The sequence below is a fragment of the Struthio camelus genome, chromosome 6, assembly GCF_040807025.1.
Source record: "Struthio camelus isolate bStrCam1 chromosome 6, bStrCam1.hap1, whole genome shotgun sequence".
Lineage (NCBI taxonomy): Eukaryota > Metazoa > Chordata > Aves > Struthioniformes > Struthionidae > Struthio > Struthio camelus.
In genome coordinates this window covers 32465951-32491247 of record NC_090947.1, presented here as the reverse complement: position 1 = coordinate 32491247, position 25297 = coordinate 32465951, and the positions used below count along the sequence as shown (strand labels likewise).

The window sequence follows — 25297 nt, the reverse complement described above, 5'->3', positions numbered from 1 at the left end:
TGTCTAAGCATGGTTTGGACCACCTCACAAAAACACATAGTTAAGTGAAACAAATTCAGGAGGACACTTCTGTTCTGCAACTCTTAAGCTCTTAGGACTTAACTACTGGAAGATTTTGAGTTGGAAAAGAATAATCTTTCACTTGGATCACAGCAAAGAATAATAAACTGAAAACCGTCTTTACAAGAGACGCTGCAGATACTGCCAGTGAGCAAAGACCCTTTGGGGTGATAGAGAAAACTCATTTCTATCCCTGCTCAAGTGCTTCAGAGGTTAAAGACCTGCTACAACCTGCCATAAAAGGCAAAAACCACATTAATAGGAAGTGTGTTCCCCTCCCCCATTCCAAATGTATTTTTTATGAGTAAACATTTCTGTATTAAGACTTACTGTCTTCAAAGATCTCTTTTATGTCCCAAAGGTAACCATTTAAGTGATCTTATAACAGCCGTTACTTATCTTTACAATGGGCAATGCACATGAACTCAGTGTCTGAGACTTTCATTTTGCTATATATTTTTCAGTAACCACATATAAATCCAGCCTGTTTCAAGCATCAGTGACTCTATATGGCAAACGATAGCCTTGGATCTTATTTCAGCTGCTAAGACACTGTTTCAAGTGGTCTTAAAAGAAACGCAAGTAATTGCAAAACTCCTTCCGCGCCCCCCCACCCCCCAACTCTTATAGTTTGCTCTCAGAAGTGATGCAGCATGCACACAGCTCAGGAAAAGAGATGCAAATGTTTTTCACACATTTAGCCAAGCTCACATCTATTTTAAGAGTCACTGCTCCAGCATTTGAAATACAGGACCTCACAAGTAAGGATGTTTTTAAGGCTGACTTTGTAACAGAACGTGACACTTCCACAGGAGTTTTCCAAAGGGAAAACAATTCCACCAGATCAAACAGCGCTGGCTGCTCCTCCGCAGCTGATTATGGTATCAGAGTGTGCATATGCACAGCAGCCTGAAGGAGAAGAAAGCCAAAACCAAGGTTTCCCCTGAAGCTGTCAACCCAAGCCAGTGATTTTCTTCTCCTTCCATCACCTAGTCCCCAGACTGACACCTCTCCCTCAAAGTGATGTCAAGGCCTCACCTTAAGGTAGCAGCTAAGAGTCTAATTACAAAGGACTTCACTAAAACCACTACCTTTTGCTTGGCTTGGGGGTGAAATCCTGAAGCTCTGCATGGTTTTTGTAAATTCATCCAGGTCTGTCCAGAACTCTGTCTGGGTACTTGAACCTAAGCAAACCATTTGATGAACCTCACCCACGGATTATGCATGTAGGAAAGCCCTATAAACCAGAAAACTTTGCCTTCTCTTGTTTCAACACAAAAGATTTACCCAGCTATCAACAACACCAAGCTCTCTGAGTTTGCCAGATGCGATTGTCTGAAAAACTTTCTTATTCCAGAACGCAGAAGCCACTTGGAAACACCTAGAATACAGTCAATCTCTATCTACCCCCTCAAACATTCTCTCCATTACAGATATTGAAAATGCGTTCACTATAAGAACTAAGCCTTATCTTTCTCAGTCCCACAAATCTGTTTCACTGGGCCCCTTTGACAACAGCAGGTTGACACTTCAGAAATATGAACAAGGTCACCCTCGTAACACAGCTCTCAGAGGCAGAAGTAGCCCTTTGCAGGAGGTGGGGAGGGGGAACTGGCATCCTCTACACAGTTTGACCTGTTAAGTGCTTCAGCATGACCAATGCCATAAACATGCTGATCAGATGCTGATTGATGGGCCTTGAGGCCCGTGGGTAAGTGAAGGGAAGTCAAGCAGCTCACCCAAAATCATGAAGGAAGTTTGGGGCTAAATCAGGAACTGAAACTAAATTTTCCCCAGGCCGAATTCTGTGCCCTCACCATAGGGAGTCACCAAAATTGGGTACCTTCACCCAAGCAGCCTTTGGGAATCCAGTGAGCTTCCCACAACACAATTCTTCTCATTAAAATGGGACACGCAGGCCAATGCATAAAGTCCTTACCTTTGTGTTTCTCTATTTTTACTTTAGTGTACAGTTGTAAATGCCTCAGAAAGAACATCACCAACTCTAATTACAAATTGATTTGACCAAGATGTAGCTTAACCTCAAGCCTGATGAAGGTGACACTTTCCCGCAGGACCCTGAAAGCCACACCAGTGAGAACGCAGAAGTGGCCAGTTGCTTGATTTTCCCTGCGGCTGCTAGTCCACCCTATGAAGAGTGGCCACAAAGCCAGGTGAGCCCCAGGTATAAAAGCAGCACAGAGAAAGATTCTTTTTCCTCCCTGCCCAACACAGAGAAAAACGTTCACTTGGGGAAATCTAAGCAGCGCCCAGCACTTTGGATTCAGGGCCAAGAGTTCTGATGCTTAAAAACCCTCTCTAGGCTAGGAGCGTTTTGTTAGGTGCAGAAGTACCTCTGTTCTGGTTAAAGTGATTAACAAAACATTAAACTATTGTTCAAAGAGCACACAAGCGGCCAAGGCTTATGGTCAGATATCTCCTCTGCTGGATGGCTTTCAGGAACACTCAGACACTGAACTTTTATATCAATACAACTGAAGTTATCAAAACATCAACTTTAACTGTTTACTTAGAGATGCATCTGCTGCAAGCTCTGATTTTTTTGAAAATCTGTCAGAGTTAGGAGCTGATCCACACAAGAGGGAAGAGAAAAAACTATCTGGCCCAAACAGCAGCATTTACAGAGATTGAATGGTGCTATATTTTAAAGATCAGATATTAGTGGCAGTTAACATAAATATTTTGCTTGGATTACTTCCGTTCTTATTTACAATTTACTTAAAATTAGAAATATTTTCACTGGAACAAAGTTCTAAAAGTAGCTGGGATTCCAGAAGAAGGAACCCCATGGAATTCTCTAACAGGCTATAGAAGACGCAGAATGAATTTCAGACATGTTTGTGATATTTTTTGGATTTGTTTTCATATGGCCTCACACAGTAATTTTTTTTTTTTTTTTAAACTTTCACATCGAGCTCAGTCAACCTAAGTGCACAAACCATAGCTCTGTTCTTGTCACCAAGTTCGCCCGATTTCAATCCAAGAGCACTAAAAGAGCTGCAGAACACCTAACGCAGGTCACTTTGAAACATATGTAAGCTCCCGAGTTTAACAAAGTCCTAAGCCAGTTAAAGTGAAGAGAGTATATCCACTTCATTCCTGCTCTCAAAGAGCAAAACTTAAAATCATGGCTTGAGGTTTATTCTCTGCAGCTATCGTTAAGGTCAGACAACTCATTCTGCCAAACTTAGACCCCACTCTGAAATCACAGGATCTTGATTTATTTCAGAAATTAAGGTTTCTGCCATTTTAGCGTGGCTTAGTTCAGGAAAAAAATATTACTCTTTGTAACATAACAGCCCCTAGTCACGAGCCTGCTGTGCTAGGTACTGGACAAAGGCACGGCCAAAACAGAGTTTAAATTCAGTAAAATGCTATTAGTGCTACTGAATGTTTTCATACTCTAACACAACTAAAAGGAATGGTATTGATTTTTGCAACATGGTATTTTTAAAGGCACTAATGCGTAGATAGCATGTTCAGCTCCCCTGAAGAGAAGGAAGCAACTCCATTCTGCAGACAGACATGATGAGAATCTGAGTCACTCAACCACATTTACATGGTGCATCCACAAGAGAGATAGGACTCTCCAGCAGATACAGGGACCCCAGGGACGTGGGCTCAATTCTCTGTACCACCACAGAGGTCACGTGCAAGCCACCAATAAACTTTTAAAGTCACTGAGATGGGTGGTTCTTGATGTCTCTCCAAAACAGCTAAACCCCTTACAGCCGTTTTGGCCTTGGAAAATCCTCCCCCATCTCTCTATTCCCTATCTGTAGGATGACATCTCCCTGTTTTACCAGGATGCTTACATGTGGAGAGAAGCGCAAGATGCTGAAGTATTCAGGCACTACTGGGTTGAACCAGGTAGGAATAGAGCTCACGGGATCTAGGCTCCCAGAACCCACCAGACAACGCAGCTCACATCCTCTTTAGAAAAACATTAAAATCAACGCAGAGGAATGTGGAGAAACACTCTGTCCTCTTAGGCCTTCGTACTGCGTTCATCACCACACAAAAGAAACTGAAAACAGACTGCCTTGTTTCATGGGCTGCAGTTGAAGGAAGAAGCAAGCAATGCCAAGTCCTCCTTTCGCTCCGAGGTGTGTGGCTGTCTTTTCAAGGCTGCACAGAAATTCTTTAAGAAGTGCCGGGAATACAAGTCCCATTTCTTGGTGCTGGTATTGGATGCACAGCATTTTTAAGAACATTTTTCTCTGCCACTCGTCTGACCTCAGGAGCAGTCCCACTGCTCCGCAGAGGCAGCTGTAGAACGCTCTGCCAAACCCTATCAATTATTTAGCGTCAAAAGGAAGACTTAATCTGTGTGATAAAAGAATGGATTTTATCTAAGGCTTGTTCTCCTTAAAGTGATTTACACAACTGCCCTCTCTAGTTGCTTCCCGTAATGTAATTATTTACTTTTGCATTAATAGCCTTCCTCCACATCGGTTATTTTTAGGAATCTTTTGTAGCCTTTAGGATTTACTAGTTTTTTTTCCTTTTCTGTTTAGTGGAGATTTTATATTGCCCAACTCTCTGAAAGGACTGGTAAAACACTGATTTTGTTAATGCTGGTGTAAAGCTGGAGCAGCTGTGTGGAAGTGGCTCCCCTGCCTGCATTTACACTGGGTGTCAAGTTTGACTACAACTTCAGAATCTGTGGGGTGAAATTTCAGTGCAGACTCTCAGACTGCTTGCCTGGTTACGGGGCGATGAGCAGAAATGGAGAGCTTCAAAACATTAACCTTCTACCAGTTCTTGGTTCCTTGCTTTAACCCCACTCTGTATGCAATTTTGGCCAAGTCAAAGACTGGGATTTGCCCAGTCCGTTAGGCACCATAAAACAAGCATGAAGACATGGGCAGAATAAGCCAGATGTCTCCACGACGTAATTTCCTCTTCCCTAAACCTAACATTTAGGAGGCCAGCCTCAGACAAGCCCCACTCCTGGTCCCTCCCAACATCAGCTGTCATTGGAAAAATGAAGCCAACCTTTTCTCCTCCTAGAGGGATTATGAGGGAAAGTGCCCATGTGACTGCAGCAGGTTCAAATGCTACAGTTAAAAGGCAGTAGTGGGAGAATTAATTCAGAAAAATCAGTGAAAATACCTGGATGTTCACCTAAAAAGCTGACAGAATGCCTAAAAATATAAACTATAGGGACATACTGGCAACACAAGAGATGGTCCAGAAAAGCATCACCATGTATATAATATACATAATCCATTACCACTACATTTTCTTATTTGACTATAAATGGCAGACCCACAAACAGTAGGTTTAGCATTGGTTGTAAAGGTTATATTTAGCATCCCTATGAGAGGCACCTTACTGAAGTCTGAACTAGCTCAGTGGAAAAGAAGATATACCAATACTTGCCAGAATAAACTTTTGCAGTTTGCAAAGTAATAGAAATGTACAAGCTATTATTATTATGACTATTTTTAATGATAATACACTCACAAAATACAAAAGTCTTTCAGGTGGTGTTTAGTGGTTGGGATCACCAGTGCCAGAACCAGCCTGTGAAGAATATCTTTTCCATTTTAAACCCATAAAACCTTTTTGAGCTGGTGTGAGTGGTTAAGTTTGAGCAGTATGGTTAGGATGAGATTAAATTACTCTCTTTTCAGAGTACCTTGGCATCTGTAATGGGCTGAAATGGTAGGAATTTTTCGTACAACAGTTTGGGGGAGCTGTATACCATTAATGCTGGCTGATATTACTAAACTGCTGTATCATTGAATGCTTTGGTGATTTGGACCCTAACATTATTTGTCAGAGCTATGTCATTTATGTCTTAAATCAGAAAGTCTGTAAACATTAACAATTATCCAACCCAAAGTTGCATCTTTGCCCACAGGGATGGCTACCACACAGAAAAACCCAGTGTACAGACTTGAGAAGATGGTTTCCCCTGTGAGAAGAAAAACAAGTGGCCAAGTAGTAGGACTCCGATCACCTGACTAAGCAAAACAGTGGTACATCTTTGTCAGGTAATCCCTTATGTTAGAGGATAGAGCACACAGACTCAACACTGCAAGCCATGGACAGGCAGAAGACCAGAAGAGACACGCTTTTGTGGCACGTTTTGTAGCAATCTTTACTGAAATTCTGCTGTGTTTTGCGGAAGAAATAAACCTGCTGCTCCCTGAGTGCTTTCGACCATTCCTTCTAACTCTGGATGCCAGGTATTGAAGGAAGGAGCCAGAGGCTGGTAGCTGGGCTCCGAGATCCCACCTCTGGGAAGAGCTACAAAACAGGGAGTGGGTGCCTGGGAAGGGAGTCAGAAGCGCCACGGAAAGACTGGATGCAGCAGTTAACTGAGGCAGGAGAGCATGCGGGTCCTGATGGACTGTCCCAGCATGGTGATCAGCATGTTCCTAGGGACAATTACCTTCATCTTTTTTACCCCAGGGTCAGAGCTCCACTTAGGAGAGCCACCCTGTAGTGGCTGAAGCCCCTGGGCAGTGTCTCCAGAAAAAGGGCAGATGAAACCAAAGAAATGGAAAAGCAAGTGGCATGGGATTTGCGTAGGATATATAAGATCACAGCCAAGGAGAAATATCGTTATTACATCCAGTGTTCTCTCAGTGAGCAACACCCTAGGTCAGCAATAACCCCTGAAGGGGAAGGGAAGTAAGTTTCACTCTGCAGGGAAACAAACTATAACCTCCTCCCAAGAGCCACCGTTACTAAAGAATCCTTCCTGGCCCTCAATTCTTGGCTCCTGCGATTTCATGAGGTAACTCTCCTCTAAGTGTATTCACCTTCATACACGTCTCACCACACTCTGTTATCTGAGAAAGCCCAACTGCCTGGAAGAGAAACTCTGAAGCCCAGCCACCAAAGCACCTGGCTCACAGCTGGCTGTGGGATCTTACATGGCGACCCCAATGATGGCTCGTGAGGGCCCTCTTCCCAGAGCTGCGAAAAGCATGCACCACTATGTAACATGCTATGACAGAACACTTGCTGCATCTATATCTGTTGCCAGCAGCTGAAGCTACCAGCGCTGTTGTCCCATCAGTTAAACTTTAGAATGCTGAAAATAGTCACCACAGTAAGAGAGGAGCATTTAACAAAGTTAAGGGTTTCCTGCTTTGCATCCCACTGAGAATGACAGGGCTGTAACACTAACTCCTTGGCTTTTTTGAGTATTGCCCAAAACACTTTGCACCTGGGGGAACCTCCTTCAGTTATAACCACAGGCTGCTTGCCTGCACAATGTTACTGCTTATTGAACACTAGCTGGCAAATATATATATGTATAAAGTATATATACACAGATATACCTATACACATATATACATATATGGTATAGCATTGCTTCAACCTCACCTATCTTCTGCATGGATTCTTCTCAACTATCCCAAAGAGCAGGTTTCAGGTGACCAATGTGACACAAAGCTTGCAGCTAATCACAGGGTTTGACAAGTTGTGACCAAGGACAGTATCACTACTGCATCAGTATGAGCATCTGAACCCTCAGGCATCTCAAAAGGACACTCTATGGAGAGACTGGTAGGCAACCTGGCCAGCCAAATGGACTATGATGGCAAAGAAACCCACCTTAAGCCCCAAGGTAATTGCTTTGTTTAAAGCTGACAGAAGCGTTCAGGGAACAAACATGATTCTAGATTGCTACCATTCTTATGTCAGTGTTGCCCTGAAAGCCTACCCGCAGTGGGGGGCCACTGAGCTATATGCAGTAGACAGCAGATAGTGACAGGCAGGAGAATTTCAGTCTAAACGATGGGATTTTCCCATCATTCTGTTTTAACCACTTGTCCCCTTCCCTTTCGAAGCCAAACCAGACTTCTCTGTTAACCGCATATCTCAGTTTTAAGATGCATTCAGCAAAGCAACGTAGGGCAGGGAAGCTGAGAACGTGCTTGTACTGGTTATATTCCCTTTCCTGGAAAACGTGAACAAATCAATGAAAAACATTCTTTGGAGAAGATCCTTGCCCCTCCAGGACGGCCAGAGAAGATGACTTAATAGGAGCTGTTCTCCTAATTTATCAAAGTCTCACGCCACACAAACTATATATTTTTTTCAACTCACTGAGGTCTGCTGGGATGCTGGCATTTCCTTCTCCTCATTTACATAGTCTTCCCATAATCCACCACTGAGACAAGCTGAACCGCCCGAGGACTCCTTGCCAACGCCACTCTTGTGTTGCTTACAGAAGATCTCCAGAGAGCAATGGGCGGTGCTCCCTGCCCTTCTCCTCTGCCTATGAAAGGGCTGAGTGTGCTACTTCTGCAGCACCTAACATTCCTGCCAGCCCATAAATCAAGTGACCAAACTCCATCCCCATCTCTGATCCACTGCAGAGGAGCCCAGCACTCTGCCCTTACAATACACACAGGGCAAAGAGCTGTATTTCATCAAGTGAAACCTTAATATCAGGAGAGAGTCGTTACCTACTGGAAAAAACGTAGCCAGAGTCTTACTGGTTCTGCAGCTTGGTTTTCCTATGTTTACACCAAGTGACTTGTTGAACTTCATTATATACAAAGTATTTCCATAGATCAGAGGCAGCGAGACCTGTGCAGCTAACATAAAATAAATTACCACCCCGTGATAAATGGTTCTATTAGCAATCCAGATTGTTAAACTCAGATACAACAGGATGAAGGGAGCACTGCCCCATTCATTCTCCCTGCGGCAGATACTGAGTTGTAAATAGGTTATTTTGTGTGTAAATAACACATTAAAACTCAGCATTAGCCGTGTCTTTTGATAGAGAGGAAATTGTTCCAAATAAATAATCTCGGACAGGAATGTAAAATAAGCCAGATTTAATAGTGCATGCCTGCTGCAGCCGTGTTAAACATGACTAAAATGATAAACCCCAGAATATACTAATAGTAAACTATGCTCTGACATCAAAGTAATGAGGCTGTATTTTTACCCAGCTTTAGAAATGCTAAAATTAGTCTTGACAGAGCCAGACATCAGAAAAATGTTTCAAACATAAACATCATCAATTTAGGAACTTGGCGTTTGTGTCATGCAGAGGGTGGGGTGGAGAGGGAAGGGTGCATTTTTGTTAAAATCAGGCAGTTAACATTTAGAAGAATTCGTATTTAATTTTTATTACAAGATGAGAAACCTTTCTTCCTAAATATCTTAGTATCTGAATGAGAGGCTCATTCAAATTTCTTCTCCAGCCACCTGGTTGGGCTCCCTTGTGCATGCCAATACAAAGGATAACCACAGCGCTAGCGTGGAGGACCCAATCTGTTCTTGCTGATGTGGTGCTGTTCTCCAAAGTCTCTTACCTTGACAAATCACTATGCACTTTTGCTGTCAGCAGAAGTGTTTTCTAAACGTGAAGCATTCAGAGTTGCCTTTCTAAAAGCAGAGGCATTGAAAGCAGGAGACGCTTTTGCAGATTTGGCTGTCTATAGCTCCTAAATATTGTCATTAAAACCAGCTTCCAGCTTCCATCTCTGTCGCACGTACACCTACTGACACAAAAGAGGAGCTTTGACTCCTTGGCCAGTATGATTTATGGAAAAATAGAAAATTAGGAGAGACTTCCCTGACGTCACTTCTGCAAGGCCAATTTCTGAACATCTGATCAATGAGTTACTATTAAAAAAAGTCAGAGAAGATCTCTAAAATGGCAGCTTTAGGAGACTAAAAATATGAGATAGATTGTTAGTACGGAAGAACTCTTCTGTACTGACAGCATCAACAATACCAATCTCCTCCTACAGCCATAACTTAATTTGTTCAAGGCTGCAAACATTTAGGAAAAATATTCAAAGCAAGGGAACTAGAAATGGAGGTCATAGATGTTATAATAATATAATACAAATAATATAATAAAAATGCTATTCTTCAGTTATTTAACTAATATTCAATATTTATTGCCTCAGTTACCTGAATTATAAATAAACCCTTGCAAATCCATTCATTTCTGCAAGGAAAAAACCCTATGATCAGAAAAACACGCTATGCTGGCACTCCATCTGTGTGACTCAGTAGAATAAAAGAGAAGAAATGTGTTGCAAATTACGTTTCTTCAGCTCTGGAGAACAGCTTGGTGATCTGCAGCATTAGCAGAGCCTTGCTGCCACTTTCTCACATGCTAGTACAAAGAGTAAAACCCCTACAATAATTACAAAATAAAATCAAGAGTTTGTGTTGGACGAGCATAAAGACACATTCACGTGACCCCAAAGCATGGTGGGGAGCTTAGAGGCCCTCCCCTTAAAGCTTGTCTGTCGCTGTTCCCCTCTTGGAACTTAACAACATAATTAATCTCCATGGCTCATTTGCTTTCTTCTGTAGGAATATGAGCATAAATATGTATATTTCTAGCCCATTATGAGTAATTACACTAGTTTAGTGAAGCAAATATGTTATACTAGTACAAAGAGTATATAAGTACAGCCTAGTCAGTACCCAACCTTTTTGTTATCATCTGCTAAAGCACCCCATACAATTAGCTGATGTTATAAAAAGACTTCGTATTAATTTTTTCCCACTTACACATTCACACACTCGGAGCTGCTCCAGCAGCATGTATCACTTCTATCTAGAATTGATGGGGAAAAAAATAAAAAAGCCTTCCAAACTATAAGAACATGTGCATTATCTATAAAGTTTTGGGGCCTGAATCAGATCTCAAGCCTACTTTACTGCTAGCCGTTTCAGGTCATCTATTAGCACTTCTCTTCACAGTACGATATAGATTTTGCTCTTTACATCTCATTACACAGTGCTTTCATCATGTTTCTCCTGACATCTTCAAACAACCCTTCCACTTACTTCTCCACTTCCTCTTAATAAAAAGAACTGTTGCGCCTGTAAATCATTCTTTCCAAAGGCAATAGCACACTGCTAACGTGACACGTAATGCTGGACGCTTAAAAAACATTCAAGTCTCCAGGAGTGCCAAACAGGCCAATGGACACCACTTCTGGGGAGGAAAGGGAGGATCTTGACTTTTGCCACATCTCTGGAAGTGCACTGACCGCTTCCTCAGTGGAGGCACGCCAGAGGCAAGTGCCCAGTCAGGAGAAAGTATTTAGTCTCCGTTTATGTGCGTTTTGAATTTTAGCATGTGTTTAAACTTCATTGGCACCAATTAGCCTTTTGAATCTGCCAGTCACTCAAATGTCTAGACTGGGATGCCTCCACAGTTTCCACAGCCTGCCGCTTCTTTGAGAGAGATCAAAATCTGCTTGGTGATGGCAAACTTCTGCATGTTGTCATTCCTGCTTTTCCCCTATTTCTGCAGTCCAGTAAGCCTTCCTTTTCTGCCAATTTATATGGTACTCACAACAAGGAAGGTAGCTCAGACCCATTCTGTAGTTTCAAGTTGTGTTTCTCTAAAGCAATCCTGACAGAGGTTCTCTAGAGGCTTTTTTTTTTCCTAAAAAAACAAAACAAAACTTTCCTTTGGTTAACAAAGTTGATCGAAGACATGAACAGATCTGATAAATTATAATTCCTTAGTACATACTACTTAATCTTTCAAGATCAATGCAGAAACAACAACAAAAGAAGGGTAACTAAGGCCTTGGAAAGAAGGGATAGGTAAAGTAGATTTAAGCAATTTGGGCCAGGAGCTATCTTCACAGCTCTGCCAACAGAAAACCCAAACTCACTGAGCTGCGTGAGCAGCAGAGAAGCCCACAGAAGAATTGGGCTGCTTTCCTAGGATGATGAGAAATTACCATGCGTTTAAGGAAGGGGAGGGGAAGGATTCATTTTGAGGTAGTGTGTGGCTAGCAATAAGGTATGTTTTAAAGGAAAAAATGGTGCCTGCAAAGTTTACACAGCTGGGATGCCTCTCATCACATCCGAGCTGGTGAAGTCCCTTCTAAGTTTGTCTACCCACCCAGAAAGGATGCCCTATCCCAGCCTGAAGAATGGGCCGCCGCATGGTGCGTGCCCAGCACACACAGCCTTCCTGACAGCTGCTGCTGCCATGAAGGTGCTGGTACCAAGGGCAGACTCTCTCCTTGGAGATCCACCAACCCTGTGCACCTGTGAGTCAATGAGGGATATTTTCCTGGGGCTATATTTTGCATGCTCCACCTAGGGCATTTTCTAGCCCTCTCCAGAGCAGATATGTGCCTTGGCGCATAGCGGAGCGTGCTGCTCTGTGAGGGTTTGCAGTGACAGATGGATGCCTGCAGAGGATGTCCTGCCTCTCCCCAGCCCCTCCCAGCAAGGCAGGGAGCAGCCAGGAGCAAGGCACCTCTGCCATCGGTGTTAGCCTGTGCCAAAACTAACCCCGCTGGGGTCCACGAAAGCTTCCCAATGGACTTCAACACTAGCAGGACCAAATCCTCTCTGAAAACACTAACCAAAGGAAAAAGAAATCAAGATCCGAGCTATTTCTGACGCAGCAGGCACAGCGCAGACAAATAGGGTTTGCTTTATTTATGTGAACTCTCTTATGGGGGATTTAGACAAATCCAAGCTCCTTGCTAACCATGAAACACCAGCAGCAGTGCAGGCTGTTTAGCTCGTTAACCCAATCACAGCTGACGCATGACACCTCCTCCTCCCTGATCACATTAATAGGACAGTCACTTAGTTCCAGCCAGCCTCATCAGCCATATTTTAATTCCTCTGTGGCAAAGCATCAGGCAATACACGGCGTCTATCGCATCAGGCCAATCCACCAGCGGTTAGCAGTGACTGATTGTCTCAATTCTCTGATGACTATGTCTAATTCAGCAGCAATTTAGCACCAGTGGCATCTTGCCCCGGTTCAAGCTTGTTAGAAACGATGATGCCCCACCATGATACAATAACATTTGGATGCTACGCAGTGACACAGCTTAAAATTCCTGTGACCTCCGGAGGGCAAGAACCCCAATAAACTCAGCGTGTTCACAGGAGGACAGATGCCACCATACTTATTAAATTCTAACAGTCTAATGAAAAACACCCCTGCTGCTTTTAAAGTGTGGAAAACATAAAGTACCTCCTTGTGCCACTGCTGTTCCTGCAGCTGCTAAAGGAGTGGGTTTCTTCCCTGTTTCTGGAAAGCCATTCCCCTCCAGAACTGCACCTTTCCCTTCTTTTTTCCCAGCAGCAGTCGAAGCAGAAGTTTCCATCTTAGATGTGCATCTTCCAGCTCAGCAACCCTACAAGACACAAAACAAAACCAAATTCTGGTCACTAACAAAGCAAGCAAAATCAGCTGATTTGCTCTGAAGAGGCAGCCAACAGTTCAGCACAGCTCCAAAGTAACCTGTGAGCTTCAAAGATTATCTGAGTTTCTAACCCTAACAACCAAGTCATTAGAGTAGTTACTAGCAGAAACAGTACAACCCTAAAAGGGATCTGTATTTGCAGATCCCAGTGACTTCGGGCAGTTGAAGACCCGAAAGGATCAGGACCAAAATACTTCTCTTTTTTCTTCCCCTCCCTCTTAAACTTGGGTTGCATGATAAAGCTGATGGGTCCAAAGCTTTCCATGATTAAAGGACAGGTGAGATCCAAAAATTTAACAAGCAAACTGATTTGTCAATCCTTGCCCATCATAATGGTAAACTGAGTCAGTTAAAAACTTTAAGAGTACTGGTAATTTGGATTTTTCCCAACTGACTTTTTCCCCCCCTCATGATGGTCATTCTATAGGCTGGTGCTGAACCTATACCCTGACCATAGTCTTTCAACAGTGTTTATGAATAAGCCACAACAGGCACACAGGAGTCCTTTCAGCTCACACTGGTCCAGACTAACATGCATTGATTCCTCTCTTTCCCAGCCAAGCTCTTTTTTCCTGACTAGCCATATCTGAAAATCAATTACTGCTTTACCTGTGTTAGATGGCAAAATAAGTGCCGGGGAAAACTCCGCAAAATAGAAGATATCAAAGCACAACTAAGGTTTTTCTTTAAACTTACATTCATGAAAAATACCAGCTCCCAAACCATTTGTTACCTGAAACATTTGTTTTGCCTCTCAAGGCCAAATATGTGTACCTATAATTTCATATAAAAATTTGGTTTCTATTAAAGGAGCTGACATGCTTCATTTCTGACTGTAAATAGTTTCATTTTCCCCATTTTAACTTGTTTTATTTCAAATGTTTCCACCATGTCACTCCCGTTTTCACAGAACTTTCACAGTGACCTGGTATGACTGTCTGCAGCCTGGTCTCGGGAAAACCCACAGCTAATTCCTCCTTTCCCGTCTATTTTTAATGTAGGTCTGGTAGATTTTCAGCTCCCAAGATAGTCTGGAGCACAATGGCTGTTTAAGTCACTGAAATTAACTGGATGAGCCAAAAACATCTGGGAAACCAGAGACCCTTTTGTGCACGAAGTTAGTTTTACTGCAATTTTATCAGTTCAAACTTCCCTCACTTCACTTGGGAAGGGAGGATTAACTGGCTCCTGAGCATCCTGGATTAGAAAGTTAACACTCCTAAAAACTTTAAACCACATAAAAATTTCAGGGACTCCCATGTATGATCTGTAACTCCTACCCTTCATTTGGCTGTGACCCAGGCACAAGCACTTCATTTGGGGAGGGGGAGGGGGGTTCCCTCTCAGCCCATCGGCACATGGGGCACGGAGGGCCTGCGGTGCCCCACAGGGGCTCCAGCACAGCTGGAAACCCAAGGGAGGTTTCCTGCACCTAGACCTCAGGGTGATGAGAGTGCCAACAGCCTGCGCCTTTTCCCTGAGGTCGGCAACACCGCGAAAACAGCCCAAGCAGAACACAATACCATCTGACTCGTGTTTTAGGACAGAGAACAAAATGGCAGCAGCTTTCCTAGCATCACTCTTTATCGCCAGCAGTGAAAACAAAAGCAACTCCAGAGAGTGCCGCAGAGGAACGCAGCGTGTCCTGGGCTGCTTCTCCGAGCGCTCGTCCCCTCGCCTGTCTTTGCTTTTCACGCCTCCGGTGCTTGCTGGCACGCAGCCTTGTGCGTCTGGGCTCCCCTGCCCTAGGCCATCCTCATGGCACCCGTGCTCCAGAAAGGCTGTCCTGAACCTCCTCCTCCTCTGCTCGCCAGCTACTTCAAAGGCTTCCCCTTTCCTCCAAGTGTGTTTTTGGCCCTGCTCACGCTCCTGAAGTCACCTGCTCACGGGCTGGCTGTGGTCCTGCAGAGTCCCTGTGCCTGTTTTCAGAACGGAGAAGCGTGCTGGGGCCGGGGCAGGATGGTGGCCCACTGAGGTAGTGGTGCGCTGCCATGCGAGGAGCTTGTTCTGGGAGCTCACGGACACAGCGAACCTTGCAGGGACTGCTCAGCGATGGAGCTGTTGTCCCAGTTTGCAGCGGAACACAGCAAAGCTCGCCTTGGCAAGGCGGGGAGCTGCCTCTGTACAGAGAATTACAGGCTTCGCTGGTGGCACAGAGCTCTCGCTAGCACTAAGGCAGCCCCTAAGGCCCTGCCTCAGCACGCGCTGGCCTCGACAGCGAACACGGGATGCGTTCCTGCAGGCCAGGACGTTACAGCAGTTTAATCCAAAAATTAGTCTGGGTTACAGAAGATGCATGAAATACACTCGAATCAGGGGAGTATTTGACCTAGGCCTGACAGCCTGGGCTTCTGTTCGTTAAGCAAATAATCTTCAGAGGCTAAATGACTGGCCCCCCACCTGTTTCTTCGCAGGCTTCCTTTCAAGGCATCACGCTCTGGTTTGAAACCAGACACTTCCCTTGCACCCCCGCGAGCCTCCCCTCACTGGGGTGGCCCCAGCCCTCCCTGTGCAGCTTCACGCACGCCACCGGCTGTCCCCGGGGGCTGCAGGCTGCCACCACGCTGGGCAAGGTGGCAACCAGAAATCGAAGTCGTTCTCCTGCGAAAGGTGCAGGCTGCAGCCACGATTTTTCCAGTGAGGTGCCTGAAGCGAGATCTCCAAGTCCCTGTCGCAGCCATGTTTTTCAGATGTGTCATTTATCCACTCGAAACCTGACAGGAGATCAGGCCCATATTTGCAAATCTGGCTTTTGTAGCTATATGTTTACTTTTACGAATAAAAAGCGCTTCTAATAAATAGTTGTATTAAAAACAGGTAAATCCTTCTCAAATAGTGGATTAGGAAAAAAAAGAATACAACGACTCTAATCTTGGAGGATTTAGGATAAGACAGCTGTAATTCTTTTCACTTTGTAAAGGTGCCTTCTGGCAGAGCCGAGTGGAAGCGAGGTCCAGAGCTTCTCCCCCAGTTGGCGATGACCAAAAGCTGTTCTCCTTCGAGAGGTGCCCAACAGCCACCTCCACTGGGAGCCCATGCACCCTTACCGTGCTCTGCACCTCCACCGCAGGCATCTCACGGTGGCTCTGACAGTCTCCTCTGCCTCTCCGGGCAAAAAGCTTAACCTCTCTTGCAGTCAGCTTCCACAGCCGTAAAATAGGAAATAGTACTTCACTGCACTTGCAAAGTGCTTTGAGATCCTTGGAGGCACAAGGCTATGGAAGTATTTTTATTACCAGTATAAGATGATATATTGATGGAGGCAGTCAATCCACACCATGCAGGAGCACAGCATTCATTTTTTAAGCAATACATAGTTTGCTTTCTGTTCAATGCTAAACTTTTTCTGCGGCTCTATGCCACACAGAATTTATAAATTCAATGACAGATTAATCTTAGCAGTGAGCCATTTGGCATGAAAAAGGGTTTCACAGGGAGCCTGCTTTTTCCTGTAAAGAGCATGCATTTAGGAGTGACTATACAGAGAAAGACCCTGTGCACTTATTCAAGCACAAGTCTCTGCCCTCCGTCATTACTCAGAATTAGAAATCCAAAATGGATTACTTAGATTGTTCCTAAGGTCTGTAGCTTTCTCTCCAGGAGGAGGGTTGGGTAATTGATTTTGACACTAATACCAGCACTATTCATATGCCCTGTAATATAATTCTGCAACGACACTAAAACGGCAGCCATCTGAGAGCTGAACAAGGAAAGTGCTATACGATTTGCCCTAGACAACCCCAGCTATTTTAACAGCTGTGTTGTATATTAAAAGAGAGAAATCCCAACAGAATTAAAAACAACAAAGTCGCATTTGCCTTTGAGGGAATACAAGAAGCCATAAACTTTCCTAATAAAACAATCCCTCCCGCTAAGTGCTTGAGGAATGGTCAGAAGTGCTGTCCCAAAATGCCTCTCTCTTTTGGAGGGCATCAGCCTGAAAGTGACTGCCAGCAAACTTGGGAATAAACAGATACTCATCAGACATACCCCCCGCACACCCTGTTCTTGAAAAGACATTATTTCCTTCTTCGAGGTTTTTCTTTCATCGGGAAACTCCCTCTCCCTCCTCTAGACAGGGCAGAAAAAAAAACAGATTCCCCCCCCCCCCCCCCCCAAAGCTTTTCTGTGAAACATGAAGCACCAGTTTTGACCACCTCTCCTTAAAGATTAAGTACCACTGCGGGAGTTACTCTCTCTGATATAAGGCAGACGCCGACAATGATGCCCTGACACGGGTCTAATCCCCACAGACCCCATTACACTCACTGAATACCGCTGTCATGCCCAACAGCTACACTGCCCAGCATGACATCAGGAAGAGATTTCCAAAGGAGGCCTCCAGGAGCCGTTCTGTTTCTGTGAATATTTTGTTCTTTTCAGACAGATGCCTATTATCTCCTTTATTTTAAATATATTTCTACCTGATCTCCTCACACATGACTCTGGGGGTAACAGCAAGGTCCTATCACCCACAACAGGACACAGTCAAGGTGCAGCAGCTGCTGATGCCAACACCACATCCACCACAATGCAGCCATAAAATCCATCTGTGTTCAGCTCCTAACATGAATGGGCAGAGCTGGGCTAACTGAGGGCAGCCTTTGTCTGATTCTTGCCAGGTTTGTCCCCACACACCCACAGTGAGATACTTACTCCATTCCGCCATGCATATTTATCATACATTGATAAAATATAACATTTGATCACTTCTCCTGTCATGCTTTTTTTTTTTTTTAATTAGGATAAACAGATACTCCCACCATCTCTTCTGCAGTGGACTGTCATACAGCTGAAACCTTCTGAATACATGATCTGCTTATGAAATTCAGTGTAAGCCAACTGTTTTGAACATTGGCTTAATACAGTGGCTGCTGTGATCCTTTTCAGTCTCCCAGGGTCTGAGCCAAATTATGTTCTCAATTACGTGGAAGTAGCAGCAGTTAACCCAGTGAAGTCATAGGCTCTATACTAGAGCAAAACTTGACCCCTTTATTTCTTTTATATCAGCAACAGCTTCAAATTACTAAAGAAAGTTTTTTTCTGCCCACATGCCACCAGTAAATGCAGGGACTATCCAAACACGCTGTCTATTGCTGAAGGACCTACAACGGTTTATAGAATATCAATCTAGGGTAAAAGCAGCATAAATATTAATTCAGAACTAATCACTTCTGGGGTCCTCTTGGCACAAGGTTTCCAGTCTTGACAGTTCTTAAGAACAGCCTCCATGGGCCAATCCTACAGGATTGCTTACACATGGAAATTAGGGCCGTACACTGTCGTGTGCATGTGCAGAGCAGTAACTCTCTACCTGGAGTCCCCTTCCAAGCTTGAGAAGGCTTCTGTGGTATATTCCTACCTCCCAGCAGACGTGGGTAGGGAGGGAAGACACTAGAGATGACTCCATGCTGACAGAAGCAGTGTGGGAAGGATACTGAGCTGACTCAGGGCTTCTTCCCCTCTTTCTACCCCCTTCCCCAACTCCTGCTTCGAGAAGAATAATGCTGGGCTGCTGAAGGGAGGAAGGAGGGGAGTTTTACTGGCTTTTAGCAAAAGAGATGGAAAGACAACCATATTCTCCCCACACACTCATCTCCAAACATAGGACTAAAATTAGCCAGAAAGCTGGGAGTTCATAATGCTTCCCCAAATGGTTCCAGCCCATGGCAAAAGTCGCATCGCTCAAAAAAAGCAAAAATAAAAGAGGAAAAGCCCACAAGAGTTGGCAACACTGCAATAGTTATATAGGTTCTGGAATGTACAAAGACTGAAATCAGAGACTTACCATCTCTTTTGAACTTCAAAACAACAAGTCTCTTCAAATCACTCTGTTAATTGGCTTTAAATTAGAGTTCTAAGTTTAATGAACAAATCTTTCGTGTACAGCATGAAACCGATAGGCTTCTAGATTGACTTCCTGATCAACACCATCTGCCATTTCCATATGGCAAAAGCAAACCAAAAGCATGAGGAAGAAGCCACTCTTGCCATACCGTGAGGGGTCAAAGTGCACCCAGGACTGCCTGGTGCTTGGCAGCGTTTCTCTGTAACATGATATCACCTCCAATCAATTCTAGAACATCAGGGGATATTCTAGGCGCTAATGGACAGAACTCTGCCTGCCCAAGGAAGTGAAGGAAGGAGGCAAAGTATGGAAAAAATGTGTGATGGGAAGGGGGCACCAGGGAAGGAGGGATGTTTGTGAGGATGACTGGTTGGGTATGGAAACAGTGGGGGATTCCTGAAGATGGAGAAGGGCCTGGAAAACAGAAGAAGCTGAAATGAGGGGAAACAGGGATAAGTTTGTGACTCTGCCACAGAGAGAGGTAAGGCAAGACCTTACTGAAGGGTATGTATGTATGGAGCTATAGGTACCAGGCAGGCAGGCTATCGCAAATCCTGGGGAGAAGGAGAGAGAGTAGCAGAGGACAGAGGAAGAGAAAGAGTGCAAACAGACCCAGCACCACAGGAGATGGAGATACATAGCCCTCCTGGGGCAGGGGAGGACATGGCAAGATGTCAAACATGGCAGGAAGACATGGCATAGAGTGAGAAAAGGAAGACAGCATGTAGGGAACTGGTAGAGAAATGAAACAGAGAAACACAAGGGCCTCTGATGGAAGAAAAGTAACTTGCAAGCAGCTCTGAAGAACACAACCGTCCAGTGTACTCTGTCACCCTTTGTAGCTGGAGTAATCAAACACAATCCACTTCCTCATGCAATGCCATGCATTCAAAGTGTAACAATGAGATACACCTGAGAAAGTCCTAACTGCTGTCCCTCCTTACACTGACCACAGTGGTCTTCCACTTACCTCAGACAAGGCCAATGGAACTGACAGTGGTGATCAGGAATTATCGCTATCCGGAAGGTCCTTCGGCAATGAGTTGCCTACTCCAGAACTAACATTCTCTGGATGTTCCTTAGAGGCCTTCCACCAGGGACCGGAGACTAAATGGGTCCTGGGCAACAAGGCTGCAATCCCATCGTCTGAACGGGCACCCAGTGCCCTTAGACCTAAGGACCTGCACAGGAGACTTGTGTCCTTCAGAAATGGCAGCCAGAGGCCAGGCTATCTTAGGACACCCATAGCACTAGATGCCAATGCTGAGGCCACTGAATTGAAACATGAATGACTTTTCCTCCTCCTAAAACCGTTCACTTTCTGGACTGTGCTTATTGGATAGGGCACAGGATTGAATAAAGGAACTTGCACTGCACCCATTGTTTGGGTTTAACCTGTTGATTTGGTGTTTTTCATGAACACTAACCTCATTTTAATGTTGCATCCTCCTTACAAATAAGACCAATTTATAAAGTATCAGATAAACTTGAATCATTTCCCCACTTCAAGTGGATTTTCAAGTTGTCAGCCTTAGAACCTTGAACAGAAATTATCTTTCAGATGCTGGATTAAAACAATTACAATACATCATCAAAACACATGAGCAGACATAAAAGCTCAAAGCCAGACAGATTCGGCATTGGTCCAAGCTGAGACATGCAGACTGGGGCACATGACTTTCCCTTCTCTCTCTCAGAAGTTATCTTTGTTTCTTACTTTGAGAAGATGGAGGAGTGGGGCTGGAGGGAAGAGCCTTTTGTGGTGGAACAGAAAAACAAAAGTCATGCTTGTACTTTTTCAAAGCCAATCCTACGTGTCTTATCATGAGACATTTTTACTATGCGAATTCCAACATGTGAAAAACCAGCAGAGAAGATAATCAAGACACTCCTGCATTAAGATGCTGTGTTAATATGTGAAAACACAGGAGGATGCCACCAAGTAAACAAAAATTGCTCAAAAATGATGCGTCACCATTAGAATTTGGTCCACGAATCTCTGCTAGGATTCTTTTGTTTATTTTTCATTTTAATGGAGAGAGAATGCTGGCAAAAGAGATATCTAAGTTTGTGTTTTTGATGCAAATTCAAAGAAGTTTTCAATTTCCTGCAATGGAAATTTTTGATGTTTTTCCAAAAAGAAAAAAAAAGACAAGTATTACCTGCGTATGTGTGTCTGTGTGTGTATATCTAATGAAAAAGCACTGTTTTAATTTTAAGGAGCATTTGCACACCAGAATTAAAAAGAACTAAACAAAGCATAATATACCTTGATCAAGCCTTCATGCTCCAACAAGAACAGAAACTGTTAATAGCTAACATGTCAGATAAAGCATCTACAGTGCTGGCAGGTATGCCAGGTTGGGTATCAATTGAACTCAGACTGTATTAAGGCCAGAACGGAGAGACAGCAGTTAAACTGTTTACAACAAAATCAGACTCTAATTTCAAGTCAGTAATAATTAACCTATTGACTTTTCAGCAGTTTTATGAGTAAAAGACACTAAGAAAATATATGGTGTGTATTACAAGTGGAACAGAAACACTGATTCCTAACAGAGATTTTTCAAGCAGGTTCCATACAATTGGTCAGGGCAGATCCAGGAGGTCTGGCCAAGATAAAAAAAGAGTTGCCTTAAAATTAGACAGATTTGAGAGCTTTTGAGAAGATGGAAGAGAATGGTTTTCTGGCTGGTGGTGACTGAAGAATCCTTTCTGGGTTTAATTACCCTGCTGCAGTAGTTTGAGCACTTTCAGCTCTCTTGAAGGAAACCCTGAACACAAACCACATGCAGTGAAGTTTAATGGACTTGCTTTATGTATGGGTGGGATGTGTAGTACTGTCTTGTAGTGACTAGTCCACCTAGATGACATTTAACAAGCTACAAGGCTTGGATAAGAAAATTCTCATTTAGCTCAAGGAGTGAAAACCTCTGCTTTGAGATGACGGAGCGCATCCCTGCAAAAATCCCTACAGCAATTGGGTTCTTTCACAGCATGTTTCATTACAAAATTTTGGTTTATTTTTAAACATTCCAATTGGCTATTGAATTTTCCCTCCAGAGGCACACGTGTAAGTATGTAGAAGAGAGAAGCCTGGGAAGGAAACAAGGGTATAATTAAAAACAAAAAAGCAACACTTCAATTGGCTCGTTTTCCTCTACTGAATATATACACCACACAAGCTGCTATTCCACACAGGGTAGGAACCCATATTGTCTTTATAAGACTACAGTTGCCAGCTGAAGACAGAATGGTGACCACATAAAATGGCTGGCAATTCATAAAGCAGAGAACAGAGAAAATTCCTCCAGACGGGAATGGGAGAAGAGTTTGATAGGATTGCAGGATATTTTGGGTTGGAAGGGACCTCTGGAGATCATCTACTCCAGCCTCCTGCTCACAGAATAGAGCAGAGCTATAGGGGATATGCACATGAACCGCAACACAGCCCAGACTGCATGGAAACCAAACACTGCAGTGAAGAAAGGTTCAAGACCAACCAACCTTGCCAGGAAATTTATACGAGTGAGAATGAAATGAATATTCTGAATTAAACACATACAACAGGACAGAGTGCTCATTTCTTGGAGCTGTGACTCAAGCTACAGGGGCATATATGAGTGCAGGAATTAACAATTAGGAAAGAAGTGAAAGGCAGAGTGTCTCAGTTTTCAGCAGTGTGGGTCCATCCTCTACAGAAAAAAGAGACTGTACAACTTGGTTGGCTGTCATTTCAGTGAAAGGGAATAAGTCTTTCAGGAGACAGGCTAAAGTATTCAGGAGGGTATTAAGCTAATGACAAAAGACAAGGGTGAAAATGAGCACTCATTTAGCCAGAAATCAAGATGTCAAGATTAAAATTAATCAAGCTACCAAGGGACTCAAACAGAAGAGATTCTTTAATTGTGTAGACTATAATGCTGTGAACCTGAGTAATAAACAAGAAGGGGAATAGTTCATTTAATATACAAATTAGTCCTGACTGGTATTACTGAGTATGGTAGAAACATACACAAAATGATTGTAACTCTCCAATCATGTGAATCAGTGACTGGAAACAAATACAGGGTGAAGTATGTCGATGACAAATTACTGCAGACATGGTAAATAAAGATGACTGCTTCGTATTGGGGACCTGCTCTCTATATCACTAGATGGACTAGACACAAAGACTATACATTTTAAAGTAACCACACATAAAGGCCACAGAGCTGGAAAACAGCTGATTCAACTAAAGACTGTTTTCAGAAACACCGACAGAAGGCAGCTTGAAGTTTATGGTGGATAAAGACTGGTTATCAGCAGCCTCCATAGAGCTTGTCCTCAAAAAGAACTAAAGCAGTACATGGTTGTCCGAGCAAAATTTGCGAGGTTTTAATGTCTCTGTCTAACTGACTTGACCGCCATCGGGAAGTTATGCCCAGCTCTGGTATCCGCACTTCAAGCGGAAGGTTGAAAATTGCAAATGGTTCCTGTGCTAACTATGAGAATAATGAGAGAGAGCTTAAAGGAGAGGTGCTTGTAGAGCATCTCGAGCATTAATATTAACACATACACGGTTGACAGAAATTTGTAACAGATCCTCTTTTACCCAGAGGTAAGGGCATTACAAGACCCTATTGCTAGACCAATTACAATTGCCTATAACCAATTACAAGGGCTACGAGCCGGAAGTTAAACTAGACAAATTCAGATTAGAAAAGAGGCTCCCAGTTTCAAAAGACAAAAGCACCAGAATCAGGCTGGTGATGAATTCCGTAGCACTGCAGAGCTGACACTTTGTTCAGACATTTTTCTGAAAGATCTGCTCTAGTCTAAGACTTGTCACTGGACGCAGATAGGCTTAAATGCAGGAAAGTCCTCTGACACCTGATCCGCTTTGATCTTATGCGCCTATGAACTGGTGTGTTAAAAACGGTTGATTTACCATACCAGAGTTCAAAACATCTATATTTACAACACTTGAATATTACCATGCCTGTCTGTGCTGATAAGCCATCCAGCTTCGATCTCTTTTTTCTTCGTGCTAAGTATCTGGCAAGACACAAGTAATAAACATCTCCCAGAATGCTGATAAACTCTAAGGCGTTTATGTCCTGCCAATGGCAGTGTTGCCGAGTACACATTCCTTTATTATGTAGTTATGTTCACTGCACTACAAGTATTTTGATGCCTGAAACAGATATAAAACTGTTCACCAACAAAGTATCATGAAATTTTTGCTTGGTAGCCTGTAAGAACTGACTTGGCTTCTTGGTCTAGTGAGTAGTTACCAACACCAGAAAGGAAAGAAATAACTGATTCCCTCTCTTGTAATAAAGCTGAGGGAAAGGATCTTTCCCATCCTCAGCAGTGGTGTCTTCAAGGCCTACAGAAGCCTGAAAGTGTGGGGAGGTGTCATCTGCTGTCCTGCAGCATCTGTTTCACATACAAAATGAGCAGAGCTGACATGTCAGCACATCTCACATCCACAACACTCACCGGAACAAAATCCAGCTTACTAGTAGACTTTCAGTAAACCAGCAGGTTGCTATGGCTTAGAAACCACATTGCCTGCATACGGGCAGCTGAAGCAAGTCAAGCAGAACTGCCCTTTGTAGTAACCAGGCAAGGGGCCAAGCAATTCAGGGGACACTGCGTGCACTATTGCTGGGTCACCCTGGCTATTCAGAGGCTACCACCAGACTTTGGGTGCAATGACTACTGTGGCCACTAGACAACTCAACACAACGCAGACAGGCACCCCCCACCCCCCAGATGCTTTTCACTCTTATTATATAGGACAGATATCTTTAAGCCTGGCCTGGGAAGACCTTGTTAGCACTACCTCCTTCTTTGTTTTTGCTACTTGCTACTATCTAATTTAATACAAAATATTAACATAAATTCCTCAGGACAGAGCCCATATTTGGAGCTTTTTGTATACAATAACACTTAACCAAAGTTTGATATCAACTAGGCCTTTTAGTACTACCAATAATGCTATTTATTTACTTGCCTTGTAGCTACTGTACATTGTTTCTGATATATTTTCTATATTATTGCATAGTATCCTTATCATTTGTCTGTTTTTCTGCACACCAGGTTGCAGAGTCCTTCCTAAAGGAAACGGCAAAAGCAAGACAATCTTTCACCTCTATCTACAACTCCATCCCTGCTCCTAATG

General features: G+C 43.6%; 1 protein-coding gene across 4 annotated transcripts in view; it reads right to left on the bottom strand.

The window, feature by feature from the left end:
* Positions 1-25297, bottom strand: part of GLI2 (GLI family zinc finger 2) — a 312116-nt gene that overhangs the window by 136877 nt on the left and 149942 nt on the right. For all 4 annotated transcript variants that reach the window (XM_068949027.1, XM_068949025.1, XM_068949028.1 and 1 more), the window contains one exon: positions 13049-13211. In XM_068949027.1, coding sequence (XP_068805128.1) covers positions 13049-13181 — 133 coding nt within the window. In that variant the 5' untranslated portion in view covers positions 13182-13211. The remainder of the gene's footprint in view (positions 1-13048; positions 13212-25297) is intronic.